Below are 13,875 nucleotides of genomic sequence, written 5' to 3'. Positions count from 1 at the left end.
TTTGTGGTCATACCAAGCGCAGTGGCGTGTTGTTTTAACATTTCATTTGGTATCGCATATGTGAAAACGAGATCCAAATATTTGTAACTAAAAAAGGCATCATCACAGTCCGGATACATTCAATACAAAATAGTTACTCATTATTACGTATGTAAACTGTCCCACGGTGTAAAAGATGAACAAGAGGTTGGTGTACAAAAAGGAACAGTGTTAAATTTGTAAGGAACCCAATGGCTTCGTCTAAAAAACTGGCAATAAATTGTTTGGAGAGAGAAATTGATCAGAGTAAAAGTGGTGTGGAGAAGTAATGTAAGCGGCGAAAAAAACATGAACCTTGCTACGTGAACGGCGTTTTCAGATGTTAAAAGTAAAGTTTGCTTGTGTACTGCACTCCACATGCGTCTCAGTGCGGTTTACATTACATGCCTGGTCATCTGTGGCACTGATACAGTCTGGGCTTCTCACCTCCCAGTCTCTGTCTGGAAGGGGTTCGGTTTCTTTTCTGCAATATTATATACTTATCCTGATATTGGTGCAATAGAAATGGACACTTAAAGTGTAAACACTCCCTTTTTTTGTTGCTTTATCCACCACACACAGTTGTGCACGCTTGGAACCCGCGCTTTTCTCAGCCTCTATGTCTCCCCATTAACCCAAGCGAAAGGATAAGTAAAGGACAAACACAAATATGGTGTTCGAAATATGGCCGATAGCGGCCGCTTTTATTGAAAGGTCCCTCTAGTAAAAGAATAGTGTTAGTTATTATATAGCATTAGATAATGTTAAATCAATTAAAATTACGTAATGTTATAGCATAAAAAATAAATATAAAAACAGACAGTGCACTTATTTTCATTTGTGGGGTTGCAAAGCAAACTTCCCTTTATTCAGCTGCTTTGCAAATTTGTGTGCGAAAGTGATCTGTTTAAGATGTAATTCTGTAACCAAGTAAGATATTGGTGTGGATAACAAAAGGATGTGATTTGTACCAGTGATTGGTTTTGCATTTTTAGTAGGTATGAGCCCTTAATTTTGATGTTCCATTAGATAAGGCATTTCAAGAAATATCCTGGAACCGACGTGGTATTTTTTTGGTGCAATTAAATAGGCGTTAAAACGGTGTTCATAGTATTTTTTTCTAAGAATGAAATGAAAAATATGTATAAGTATAAGAAAACTTAAATTCCCCTTTTGTTCTCTACATGATTGTAAGTCCATTTAGAGTATTTATTGTCCCTTTTAGATGGATGTTATTAATGTATAGGTTTTGATTTTTTTCGCAGACACATACTTATGCATTTGCATTGGTGAAAATGGGTATGATTTTTTAAAAGTAACAACTAAGTAATCAGGGTTCTGGTGGGTAACAATATACATTATTAATCACGCTAATTGCTGTGTAATTTCTATAAGGGAAAAGGGACAGCTTTGTGGAAATGACCTCTGTGTGTGTTGGGGGGGGGGGGGTGTCGAACCTTATCAAATTAACACGATTCAGAGCTGGACGGACCCATCGGGGCGTGCATTTACACAAGGCCCCTTGCTGAAAGTAGTAGTGGGTGAAAAAAGTAAAGGCCGCTGACATTTTCCGTGTTGCCTGCGTCTCCTTGTCATAGAAACCATTACCAAAGTCTGATAATAAGATCTTGAAGGACTATGTGACGCGGATGGTTCATGTTGATAGACCGAACATTATTCGTGACAGTAGTTGCCTTTCATATTTACATCCTTGGCGTGAATAGTGGTTTAAAAATGCATCACACATCATTGAATTGTTTAGGGATTATTAACCAAATGCATCGTTCAACTGCCGTAACTGGTTCTCAAATCTTTGGTGCACTACTTTTCATTCAACGCGAAGACCCCGTTAAAATGCCTTACAGGTCGTTTTCTTCCTATATAACATAGCAAATCGTGTTCTACTAGCAGTCAACATGCATAATTTGTAAATAAGGGAAAGCAACGTTTGTATTCTAAATATGTGAGTAATCTTGAAAAAATTAACTATATTTATAACTACTATATTCTTTAAAATAATTAACTGGTATTACTCAAAGTTTTACCCAGTCTTTAGTTTGCCTTTTCATCACCAATCTGAAAGAGTTAGAATTTTATGGTTTTATGGAAACTTGTTTGAAGATTCCGCAATCGTGATTAGCATCATTTTGGATGAACCGCGTCTTATAGCACATGGCTGTGCTATTGCTATCAAGTCCTTAATGGCACGATGTCTTTCACGCAACATGATGGATTAAAACCAATAAAGGGATGGCTAACAGGTGTTTTGGACCGTTAACAAGGATAATGTGCATAATATGATATGGTATACCGAGTAATACACGTTAAGTGACATAATAAGTTCCCTGACATCAAATGACACCGTCCTCTAAACGCTGATGGATGTTTCCAGACCGTTTCCTTTTCGCGTGATTCGATGGATGATAAAGCTAATGTCAGTAATGTCAGTAAGGAGGTTTGCCTTGTATGCAGAATTCTGGAAAATTCATCAGGGATATGTCTCATGCACTAGCTTCCAAATTGATGAGTAAATAATGGGCTAGCATGCTAGTTGAATATGATCGCCTTTGGTTTTGGGCACATCAGATGGAGGAATAGACTTTTAAGTATCTATACCCGCAAAGCAAAATCAATTCAAAACTAAGATCCGACCATTTTATGTTGGATACTAAGTCAAAAGCGCTTCATGCACGGAATCACAGATGACAAAAGAAAAAGATTAATTTTACAGATTTATCTTTGGTCATGGCATCTTGTTATCTTAAACGCCCCAATTTAGGAATGTTACATAAATACTTGCATGATAGAGTTTATGCTTTATAACGACTCTTTATAAAAAAACAATTATTAAATAAAATTACAGACAAGAACTCAGTTCTTATTTGCTTCACTGATCAGTTTTATTTCCCCTGTTAGAATGGCAAACACCTGGAGTTGATTTTGACAAACGAATTGACATTTATGATATTGATTTCAGAAGATGGACTCTAAGACCGTAAAGTTATGTGAATTAAAAGTGATGTTAACGTGATTCCACGCTTTTTAACTCGAAACAGTTCCTCGCAGAAGAATGATCAGTGTTTTGTAATAATTGCTTCATCCCTTTTAGTCGTATTTTGTAAACCTTCTGGTCTAACATGCGACCACGTACGGAGATACAAAATAAATAACTCTCTACGTCCCAGTTTCTTGCGCCTCCTAAAGCTATTAGGAGAACCGTTACTCCAAAGTAGTAAAACATGGATTGACGGAGGCTCATTAATTCAAAATAAGACGCTAGTAACTGGGCACTTTTTATGTAAGATATGAAAATAAGTAACATGTATGACATGATTTTTTTAATAAATAATAAATAAGTAGCCTGTATACTGGCAATGTTACCACATGACGCCCTGTACAATCAATAAATGCAAAGGTATATATCAGCATGTCTCACAGACGGATGCTTTAAAAACCGTCTTTACATAACAAGTTACAAAAATAATCATTATGTCTAATATTTGATCAACTTTACCACAACGCAGCGCCCCTAGCAGACACGATTGGACTGTTTTTGGAAAATAAAACCGAATGTTTTTAAATAAGCTAATATCAACAGCAGCAACTGTGCTCTCCATATCATGGAAAGTTAGTGTTACAACGAAAATATAAAGCTTCCCTCGATCACGAAATTTGACATGACTATTTCCATTTTATGCTACCGGATCTCTGCCTTGAAAGCAGTTTGTTGGACTCAACTATAGCTTCGTCAGTGCGCGTGCGTGAAGAAACCATGACGTAGACAGCCGGCTGTCGTCTGGTGGTGGTGGTGGTGTAGCAGTGAAGTGGGGCAACAATTTTCACAACGGCGTTCTACTGCGTCTATGGTCTAAACTGTAATGAAAAGGAAAAACCATTAGTTTCCAATATAAAAATTCCATGTAATATTCAAACATCTGGTGGTTTTCATGAGTATAATTGCTTCAATTACAACGGCATCACATTGGGCAATTTTAATAGAACTAGGCCCAAAATATGTTCTTGAAATCGTAGATTCATGACTGTTTAACAACGAAAAAGAACACAACAGTATAGTTATTACTTGTGATTTTGTTAACAAGATATCTTCTAAAATAAGGTCCTTACTACATAGAACAATCCTGACGTCGTGTCTTTTCCGAATGCGTTCTTGGCTTCACACTTGTATCCGCCCATATGGTTTTCAAAATTGACATTTCTAATGAGCAGATCACCGTTTGGTAGCACCTACAACATGGAAAGGTCATGTATGTATATTACTGATCATTATTAAATGAAAACATTGTATTTTATATTCAGATAAATTGTCTTTAGAAGAGAAGATAAAGAATATAATATAGGCCTACTTAAAAGTATAGCCTATATATCTTACTAAAACGACCACCTGATCTTACTGGTAAAAAGCGTTCCTTACCTCATATTCATCTCTTTTGCCCTCAATAACTTCCCCGTCCTCCTTGAACCACGTGTAATGTAGTGGGCGGGCCCCAGTGGCTCGGCAATATAACTGGACGTCTGCGCCCGCCAGTTCTGCCCGGTCGGATGTCCACATAACGATTCTGGCGGGTTCCTGTGAGCCTGAAAGATCACACCTCTTAATTTAAGGCCAATGATTATGAAATTGTGTTTTAAGGCCTACTGTACAACTGCATAAGTAAAAAGATGATTCAGAGTAAGAATTAATTGCCTCCTTCTTAAAGTTAAATGAAGGGTTGCAAGCTTGTTAATTTGCATTTGAAGAATTTGTTCCTAATTCTAAATACCTACAGCAGCAAACTCAATAATGCTTTTTCTCTCGGCTACGAAATTCAAACACATTATTGGAAGTTCATAAAATGTATTCACCTTGTTTCTTGGCTCGGCTAAGGCACTTGCCGCTGATTTTACTTGGCATTTTTTCATCTAGAAATGAAATGGTGAGGTGATTACTGGGTCTTCCAGGTTAAGCTTGAGACAAAACTGATATGTTGCAAAAATATTCATGTGTCACTTTTTATTGATTTGTTTTCTATTTATGTTATCATTATAATCATAACTATATCTGCTAGTGTTGCATGACCAATGACAGTCACGTTTTTTGTCACATAAAACAATCATCTTTGAATCTGCTAATTCGTACAGAAATCACACTGCTTTTCTTGGATTTATATTTCCGACCAAGTAATTTAGACGTTTATATTTACTTACTGAAAATAACTTCTGAATCGGTGGTAATAATTCTAGTTGGCGTCTCAGCGACGCAGGTATACGTGCCCTCAGAGGCTCGGGAGGCGCAGTCGATGACGAGCTCTGACTTAGTGTTTCCGATTTGGACAGGGCCTCTGTTGTTGCGCTCGTATGTCGTTGTCTCGTCAGCAGAGTCGTGTGGTATTCCCTGAAAAGAATACATGGGTTATTTTCAAAAAGAAATTGGCATAAACGCTAACTTCGATTTGAATCTGAAAAAGGCAGTTTTTCAGGAGAGCTTCAGTGGTTAAAGAACAGCTCAATGTTATCTGAATTCGAAATCTACAAAACCCACGGGAAAAGCGATAACGTATGGGTGAATAATAACGTCCCGTCTACATGTACTGTGATAAAATAGTGATTTTTCCAATTTTTAATGGGTTGCTTGGTTTAATTTTGGTGTCAATTTGCAGAGTGTAAACTACTGAATATATTCTTCCAGGACCCGGGTCAGGTGTATCGCAGTGTGTGACCTAGGGAGCTAGAGAAGGGCAGTGGTGCAGCGGTTTGTTTACAAATTTAGGGGTACACGTGTTTGACTGCTGCGGGTAAGAACATTCGGTTGCCAGGGTATATTTTTCGTGCAACAAAAGTTCATTTAAGGGTGGCTGCTGTTCGTGGGGAAATGAATGTTTCACCAAAGTATTGTTCAGGCAGTTTTGCAGGCCTTCAATGTGGAATTATAGGACTGTTTATGCCCTAGAACATCTAACAAGTACTGGCAAACTAGAGATTTAAGAGGAAGAGATGTGAACTTTCTCAAACAGCCTCAGCCTAGGGGTGGAAGTTAACACCAATGAGTGAATCAGAAATGCCAAGAAAAAGAACTATAGAGAGCCATTGCCGTCAACGTTCTGAAACAACAGAGCACCTGAAAGGAGGAGGATGGGTAAAAGATAAAATGACAGAGGAAAGCACACAAAGTGAGCTGTCGCCTGCGTGATCGATCCTACGGAGACTAGGTGGACGCTTATTTATGAGTTAAGCGATAACGAAAATAGAACTGTTTCAATCAAACATATCATAAGAATGTGTAGGCTATTCGATTATGTTGCAACAATGTGATATCTATTAGCACCATCCGCTTTCTAGTCACTTGCTAATTAATCATATCAATATCGATCTATTCTTATCAGCGTTAAGCCATGCAACGAATGATACAAAATGTACGTAGGATTGTAATTGTCATGAAGGTATTCATATATGTACCTCATATCCATTTAAAACCAATTTGCACACTTACAACTGATAACAGTTGGTTTGCACTATCTTAAAAATAGCAACCGTTACCTTTGTACGTATAGGTACATGTATAAAATCTGAATCTCGCTTCGCAAAATGTTTTAGTCAGGGTTGCGAGTGCCTGGGACAGTTCAAAAGGCTCTTGAGACAAATGACTAGCTATAAAAGGAATCATAGCGTTGCAATGGCTTACAAGTCTGAAGTCACCTAATTTTGTCCTCATAAGTCGTAATAAAGTCATATTCCAAGTCGCTTAAATTGCGGTAGCAGCTAGTCGCATGATTTCTAAGAATGTTTCACTTGTAAGTGTTTCAGATAGAGGTGGGTTTGAGGTTTGGTGTAAACGCTAATTCGTGACGAGAGCAGAGTAGCCGAGACTTGTGAAAATTGCAAAAAATTCGTGATCGCCGAGGACGTGGAAATGTCGCAACACTGTAAACGGGGCATTAATGCAGACTGCGTAAAATGTAATCTCAGTCAAAGTAAACCACTGTTTTCAGACTAACATTCGATTGGGGCCTTGACGTATATTAATAATATGCCTTAACTCTACCACTCTCCATTTAACTCCTTTTCATAGTTACCTGTTTTATCCGCTCTCCATTGCGCAGCCAGTGTATCGTTGGTGGAGGGTTGCCGCCGGCCTCACACATCAACACAGTGCTACTGCCTGGACCAACCTCTACGCTGGCTGGAGGGATGACTTCTTTAAAAAATAGGTCTCTATAGACTGAAATGTCAAATAAAAATCTTTTTTCATATTTTACATTTCTTTATTTTTCCTGAAGACCTAAAGCTGTTATCAAAATATCTGATCAAAGTAAAAATCTTTTTAAAAATGTGTTTTGTGAATGGCATAAAATTATGCATAAAAAGGAAAAAAAAACAGAAGTTACTGAGAATTATATTTAAGAAAACCTTGAGCTTATGCAAAGCCTTATTAATAAAGATTAATGCCTCAAAGTGCGTGATTGACAAGTGTTCATTATATTAAGTAGTCTTTAGGTTGTAGTTTTGCTTCGTGTATGACAAACTTGCCAAATCGAGCTTAAAATCGTGACTGCCGTATCCTTGACGTTGACTAATTTCTTATACAGAATATATTTGTCTTGCATCCCAAAGACGGGTGTGCCTTCCAACAGAACGCCTGTCACGATACATATTTAAACATGACATAGACGTTCATTTAGAAAAAAATGTCAAATGTTTTAACAGTATCGAGTTTATCGTTGAAGGTTGTTTTCAACTTTGTGTTGTTGATAGTTAAGTGAATTTGTTAATCTGCATAGCTTGATCCTAGGCGATTAATGCCAACCTAATTTTAATAATGTTTTCTAGATCTGTACTCTGTTTAAGGTATAATACCGCCGTATGTTTAATCGCAAAGATACTTAACCGAAGGTGCTTATTTTAGCCCATGGGTATGGGCGGTTTGATAAATACGCAAACAAAGTACCTCCCCGGAAAGTTTTGAACAACACTGCTAACTCTCATCTGTGGAAAAAATACATCGTAATCCCTAGAGCATTGAAGTACATTTGTCGATTTACTGCAAAGACTTATTGCTACTATTTGCTACTATTTCCAAAGCTCTGCTATGGCAAAAGCAGTGCATTGTTATTCGTGTGATTGTTTTAACTGCGTAAAGCTGAATAGTTTATCGAGATTGCTAAACTCTTACCCCAATACCTTACCATCGTTAACAGAAATCTTTTGTGCGATTCATATAAAGGAAAGACTTCGAACGCCGTTTTTCAGTCCTTTAAAACAATTTATCGGTGACGACACAATATTAAGTATGCCAACTTTTAACTTTACTTTCACAATTCTACTGGAAGTCTTTATTGGTATGTATAACTTCCGTGTTTTTATTTTAAGGTCGAAGACAAAGTATTGTAAATCGCATTATGTGATCTGAACATTATGTGATCAGGGACACCAGCTCACAACTTACTCCAATATTTGCATTGTAAACAGAGACGGCTACGGCCGTTGTGAAATCATCGATTTACACGAAGATCAAATGGTAACATTATATAGTCATACTCGTGTGACATTTGATTTGACCACACTGTTGGAGAGATTTTTTACCGTTCTTTGGTGTATTAATAATTTAGCATATTATTCATTTTACATCTAAATAAAGCTCTGCTTGTATGAGAGTGCATCTTTGTGGAAAGTTCAGTCCCCGTTGGTTCAAATATGAATGCGTAAGACTTGCTATACATGAAGGTTAAAGATAGTCTCAAATAATGTATTTCCTTTTTTTTGTTGATACCATGTCTAATATTCTTGCATATATATCCGAAAGGATGTCTAGTGAGCTAGGTTAGCAGTGAAGTCTCCAAGCAAATCTTACCGGCTATTAAATCTCTATCATATACACAAGATTAATCTTAGTGATCTGCGTATACCGTAGATATCTCTTATCACTTAACGACGCTTTCTCGCCAACTACTCGGAAGCGTCGATTCTTAAGGCACATTCTCATATCTGATGCATTTGACATGCTTTATTACCTTTTAATGCTGCTTTGCTTCTTTTCATGTATGGATCTTCGAATCGCTGCAAAATACGAATTGGATACAGGTAAAACACAAAAGAAAGAGACTGGTTTGGCGTATAAGAGAGTATTGCGTTATTAAGAAAATATAAACTAATTCTATGACAAAACATGGCAAAAAAACTTGACAATTTTCGAAAATCTATGTGCAGTAATCATTTTCTCTATTTGCTAAGCTAGTTTCCCAGAAGATGTCATTCAAAGTAACAGTTAAGCTTGCAACGTATAAACTGCAAATGATAGACCTGTTTCAAGAGACACACGAGTTGAATGTTTTGAGAAAAAAATACAATTAAATATTATTTGGTACATACACAAATTTGGTCGAGTAAGAAGGAGGTACATACGACAATTAGTCCCGCAGAAAAATATGCTTGGCATTTGAGTAATAACAATGTCTGTGCTTTTATTATCCACGGTTGCTAAATTTAAACCCAGACAACATCCTAAACACATTATCTTTTAGGTTTGTGTACGGTATTTACAAGGATATTGCCAAAAAATACTTGTCATAGGTGAAAAGGTTTTAAAAAGGAGTAGTACGGACGTGAGGCGGGCACGTGCGGCTAATTATGAAACGTAACTTGATTTTATCGGAGTAAGGTGCACGCTTTAGAGATCTGAGCGAGAACACACAGCTTGCAGAAAGCAGACAAATTGAAAAATCATGATCCTTTGACGTTATACTACTTCGGTATTTTGCACGCAAGGTTATAACTATGTCGGGACTCGAGGAGGTAAATTTTTTTCAAGAAAAATGCCGAATTTTTTGCCCGCTTCTCTGTTATCTTTTACGAGTTGAAAGGAGCCTCTGGAATATTTACGGAATAATAAAATTGTTTCAGTACTTTTTGCCGCTTTGAGATGAATGTTTAACCTAGAACCGGGTCTGCTATCGATCAGTGTGTAACACCAATGGAAACTCGGAGAACAGAAACTGAAAGGTTGTTTTATCGCTTTAGTTACTTTGTTGACTCAACTGATGCAGTGTTTCTCAACTTCAAAGCAAAAAGTTCCCACTTCCGTGGTTACGTTCTGTTTATTTTCTCCCACCTTCACCTCAACATTTATGCCTATTAGCCCCATTTTCCGTATATTATCCCATACATGCATTACGATTGAGTGGGCATGGTGCGTATATTTTCTGCGTTTTTTTTTTATTCAAAAATCATCAATACCACTGCGAGCAGGTCATTGCCCTTTCAAGCGTAATGTCAACTCCTACTGATCAAGCAAAAAATTATCTCGACTTAACGGCCACCAACTTTTACCGTTGAACAAAATGATGCATGTAGACAATGCTTATTGCACATTATTGAGTGTTTACTTTTGATGGCTGGCTGTAAACCGATCAATGATTGCATCTAGACACCACCCGATTGATTTGAGTGATTTTATTTGTAAATCAACCAAAGCGGGTACGATAGGCAGGGGCAATGTTAATGTCCCAAAATTTGCACGTATTCAATTAAATGTTCTTTAAAATAATAATGAAACTAATATTTTACATTTTTGTTCTGTAATGACAAAAAAGTTATCTTTAGGCACACAGAACATTCCTACTTATGAAAGCATCGAAAATACTATATTTTCACTGTTACAGTTTATATAATTTCCGATCTATTGCCCAACTTCGTCCCTTATCTAATAACTGCTAATCAGCGTGCCTTTTCACTTTGTATTCGCGACGGAAGTAGGCGCGGCCTTTTCCATTGTCCTCGCGCTATTACTTAAACAACTGGTTTTACGCTGTAAATTCTGACGCAATGACACCAGTGGCGACGTAGACCACTAGACCCTCAGACGTAGGTGTAATAAAGGTCCCACATTGCCAATGCCTATATCAGGGGCGGATTTAGGCCGTCTTCTGGGTCTTCCGGAAGACGGTCAGATTTTCTAGTTTACATTGAAGGGTATCTAATTTTTTCTGTCGGAAGACGGTCAAAAATGGAAAATGGATAACCAAATATAATATGGAAGACTGTCAGGAAATATTTCTGGATCCGCCCCTGTATATTAAGGTTTTTTTATCATTTGGTTTAAGCACCGACCAGTCACGGACCCAAAACAGCACTCGACCATAAAATAGACCTCGGATGCGGCATTTTGTAAGACATAAAAACACTGAAAAGATCTATTCCAGTATGAAATTTTAAAAATACTGTCCATCATTTAGTAACCAATATGTTGGCAAAATGACACAGATGAGAATTTTAAACAAATTTTGAGGAACTAGCGCAATTTGCCATGATTATAGCCAAAAGGTCAGTTATGGTGTATTTGTCGAATAGAATATTTGTTCGTATATGCACTTGAAGGTTGAGATAGGCCTACCGCCAAGCGATATAGGCGATCATAGTTTATTCCCAAAGAGTGTGTGACGACATTAGTTACTCGCTAAGGTAGATCAAGCGTTAATTTGAACTGACTTTTTATGAGATTATCTTTCATTTATAGGTGAAAGTTGAATTCCACAAGTCCAATAGGGATTGGGTCAGCTCTGTCATTCAGGGAAAATTGCGTTATTGTGTTTCTGCATTTGTCCATTGTCAGTTTCTGAATTGGCACTTTATCCCCATGTATATTAGGGAGTAGTACATAATGACGAAACGGTTACAAAAGCAGCGGGTAGACGATGGAATCATGAGTGTGAATTATTGAAATTTGTTCTTCACAGTTAGTTCTTCCAGAAAATATGGGCCTACGTGTTTGCTTTCTGTACGTAAATGTTTACTGTATGTATCCGCTTGAGGAACTCACCTTCAGTGACATGGCTCGTGCCAAACCTGCGCACAGTAGCAGCACCAAGGAAAATACTGTCGTTATTTGTTCTAACTGCATGTCAATCTGAAATAAAACAGACACGGTTTAATCCATTGATCGTTACGTCTGTGGCAAACTAACTGAATTTTGTAAACGTAAACCTCTCTTTTACAACGATTCGTGCAACTAGGAAAGGCAGCTAAATCTAATCATTGTATAAGATTGTCGTTTAGGCACGTTGCGGTGCGGTAGTTTAATTTTATTGGCCAACAGACTCGCCACATTGACTATTAGGGTCAATACAATGAATCTAACGATTTTGTCTACCCTAAATGTTCGGTTAAATGGTCGACGGCTGGCCTGTCAAATACTTAAAGATTAAAAAAATAGTCAACATTACATTATGAAAAATAAACTGAATTCAAATGATTAGGCAAATGGGAATATTACTTAGGGGAAAACGGTGCACAATCACCTCTGTATCAGCGTTACCGCAATGTGGAATGTTGATTCAGTACAATCGCGCACGCTTGCTCGTACCGTTATTTAATCACATTTGTTTCTAGTACAGCACTCCACGCCATATCAACACATTTAGAAAAAAGAGCCTGCTTTGATAATCTGTATGATATGTTTCAACATCTGTTAAGGTATGTCTGTGTATTGGAATCACCGGGGTGATTTTCACACCTGAGTGGGCAGATTTTGCCCTTCAGTTATTTATTAATCCTTTACCGATAACAGTTTCATAACCCATTCACCAGAAGGTAATGGATTCTTCAATATATAGTGATACCCTCTTTGCCTCCTATCTTTTCTTTGCTTGTCTTCTTATTACCTCTTTCCTCCTCCACTCTGTTATAGGCCTATGTTGTATTTTTTTAAAAGAGCAAATGCAAATAGTTTTCCTATTTGTATATATGTTTACTCTCGATACACATAGTTTATCGAATACAATGAAATGGAAATTTATTTGTATCTGTCGAACATAAACGAATTAAGTCACTGTTACTTTTTGACAGTGTGTAACAAACCGTAGAAGAAAAATCACCAACCTGTATTTTGATTCCTTTCAAATTGAATGGTTTTGGAATATCCTATCTTCCTTCTCTTCGCAACGTTTCTTTGTCCTTTCGTGTTCAGAATATTACCTTCAAGACTTTTCCTAATTACTTAATTCAAGCGGTCCTTTTGCCTTTCGTTGCGTCTCCAATGCACAAATTTATCGTGAGGGTGCATGCCTATCTAAGCTGAATTTATAGATTTTCCCGGTAGACGTCACACGTGTGATCAGGCCAATCACTGAGCGGCTATTGGTGATTGACACCCGAGGTTTAGCTCCACGTGGTTGATCATGACTTCCTGTTTAAGCAGACCGAAATCACCATCAAATCAATCTGGAGATCATAATTCTTTCATGCCACACATACGTACAACGTCAGCAAACGATTGACTTTAATTTTTCACCAAGTCTAAAATAAAATAGCGACAACCCAAGCATTGTTAATGGACTATTATTTTACGGCTGATTGCTTAAACAGCATCATGCTGCAATAGCCTTGCAGTATTGAGTCAGTTTTACTCTAAAACTCCTTATCAAATTTTAATTTCATTTTCTCTCTTCCCAATTAACGCGATCAGAAACGTTTTCTATTTGTCTTTCTTATCATATTGCGTTATATCCGTCATACTATTGACATTGTCTTAAGCGTCCGGCAATTAGCGAGACAGACGTCCACAAAACCCGACTCTATTCAGCCTATTCAAGCTGAACAAATTAGCGAAAATGATGAATGGAAAAGTCATTTTGTGATTGAATTGTTTGACACATTCACGTCATTAATTCAAGTGAATGAGGGTTTAATCTACATCATATCTTATATTTTTCATTTTACCATGACTCGCATCCTGTGGACGTGCGCAATGCCCGTACTTCAGATAAACCCCGTCTAAGATTTATGATCAATTTTGTCAGAGAAGGGGGCTCAGTTTATTTTTCATTACTGCAGTCTGACGCAATGGTCATCGTAAGTTAACCCCTTGCA

General features: G+C 37.4%; 1 protein-coding gene across 1 annotated transcript; it reads right to left on the bottom strand.

Moving 5' to 3' along the window:
• Positions 1–3,298: 3,298 nt before the first annotated feature.
• On the bottom strand, positions 3,299–13,077 carry LOC106180868 (zwei Ig domain protein zig-4). The gene is made up of 9 exons (XM_013565041.3): positions 12,886–13,077; positions 11,828–11,914; positions 9,024–9,069; positions 7,089–7,234; positions 5,224–5,410; positions 4,882–4,938; positions 4,451–4,614; positions 4,144–4,263; positions 3,299–3,891 (listed from the first exon to the last, which is right to left on the bottom strand). Exons 2-9 carry the CDS (start codon positions 11,906–11,908, stop codon positions 3,880–3,882), a joined length of 813 nt encoding a protein of 270 aa, XP_013420495.2. The 5' UTR covers positions 11,909–11,914; positions 12,886–13,077; the 3' UTR covers positions 3,299–3,879.
• Between the last annotated feature and the right edge of the window lie 798 nt (positions 13,078–13,875).

The sequence above is a fragment of the Lingula anatina genome, chromosome 1 (genome assembly GCF_051362555.1).
Source record: "Lingula anatina isolate TDL-2025a chromosome 1, LinAna3.0, whole genome shotgun sequence".
Lineage (NCBI taxonomy): Eukaryota > Metazoa > Brachiopoda > Lingulata > Lingulida > Lingulidae > Lingula > Lingula anatina.
The sequence above is the reverse complement of the archived record's forward strand: the minus strand, read 5'-3'. Positions and strand labels throughout refer to the sequence as shown.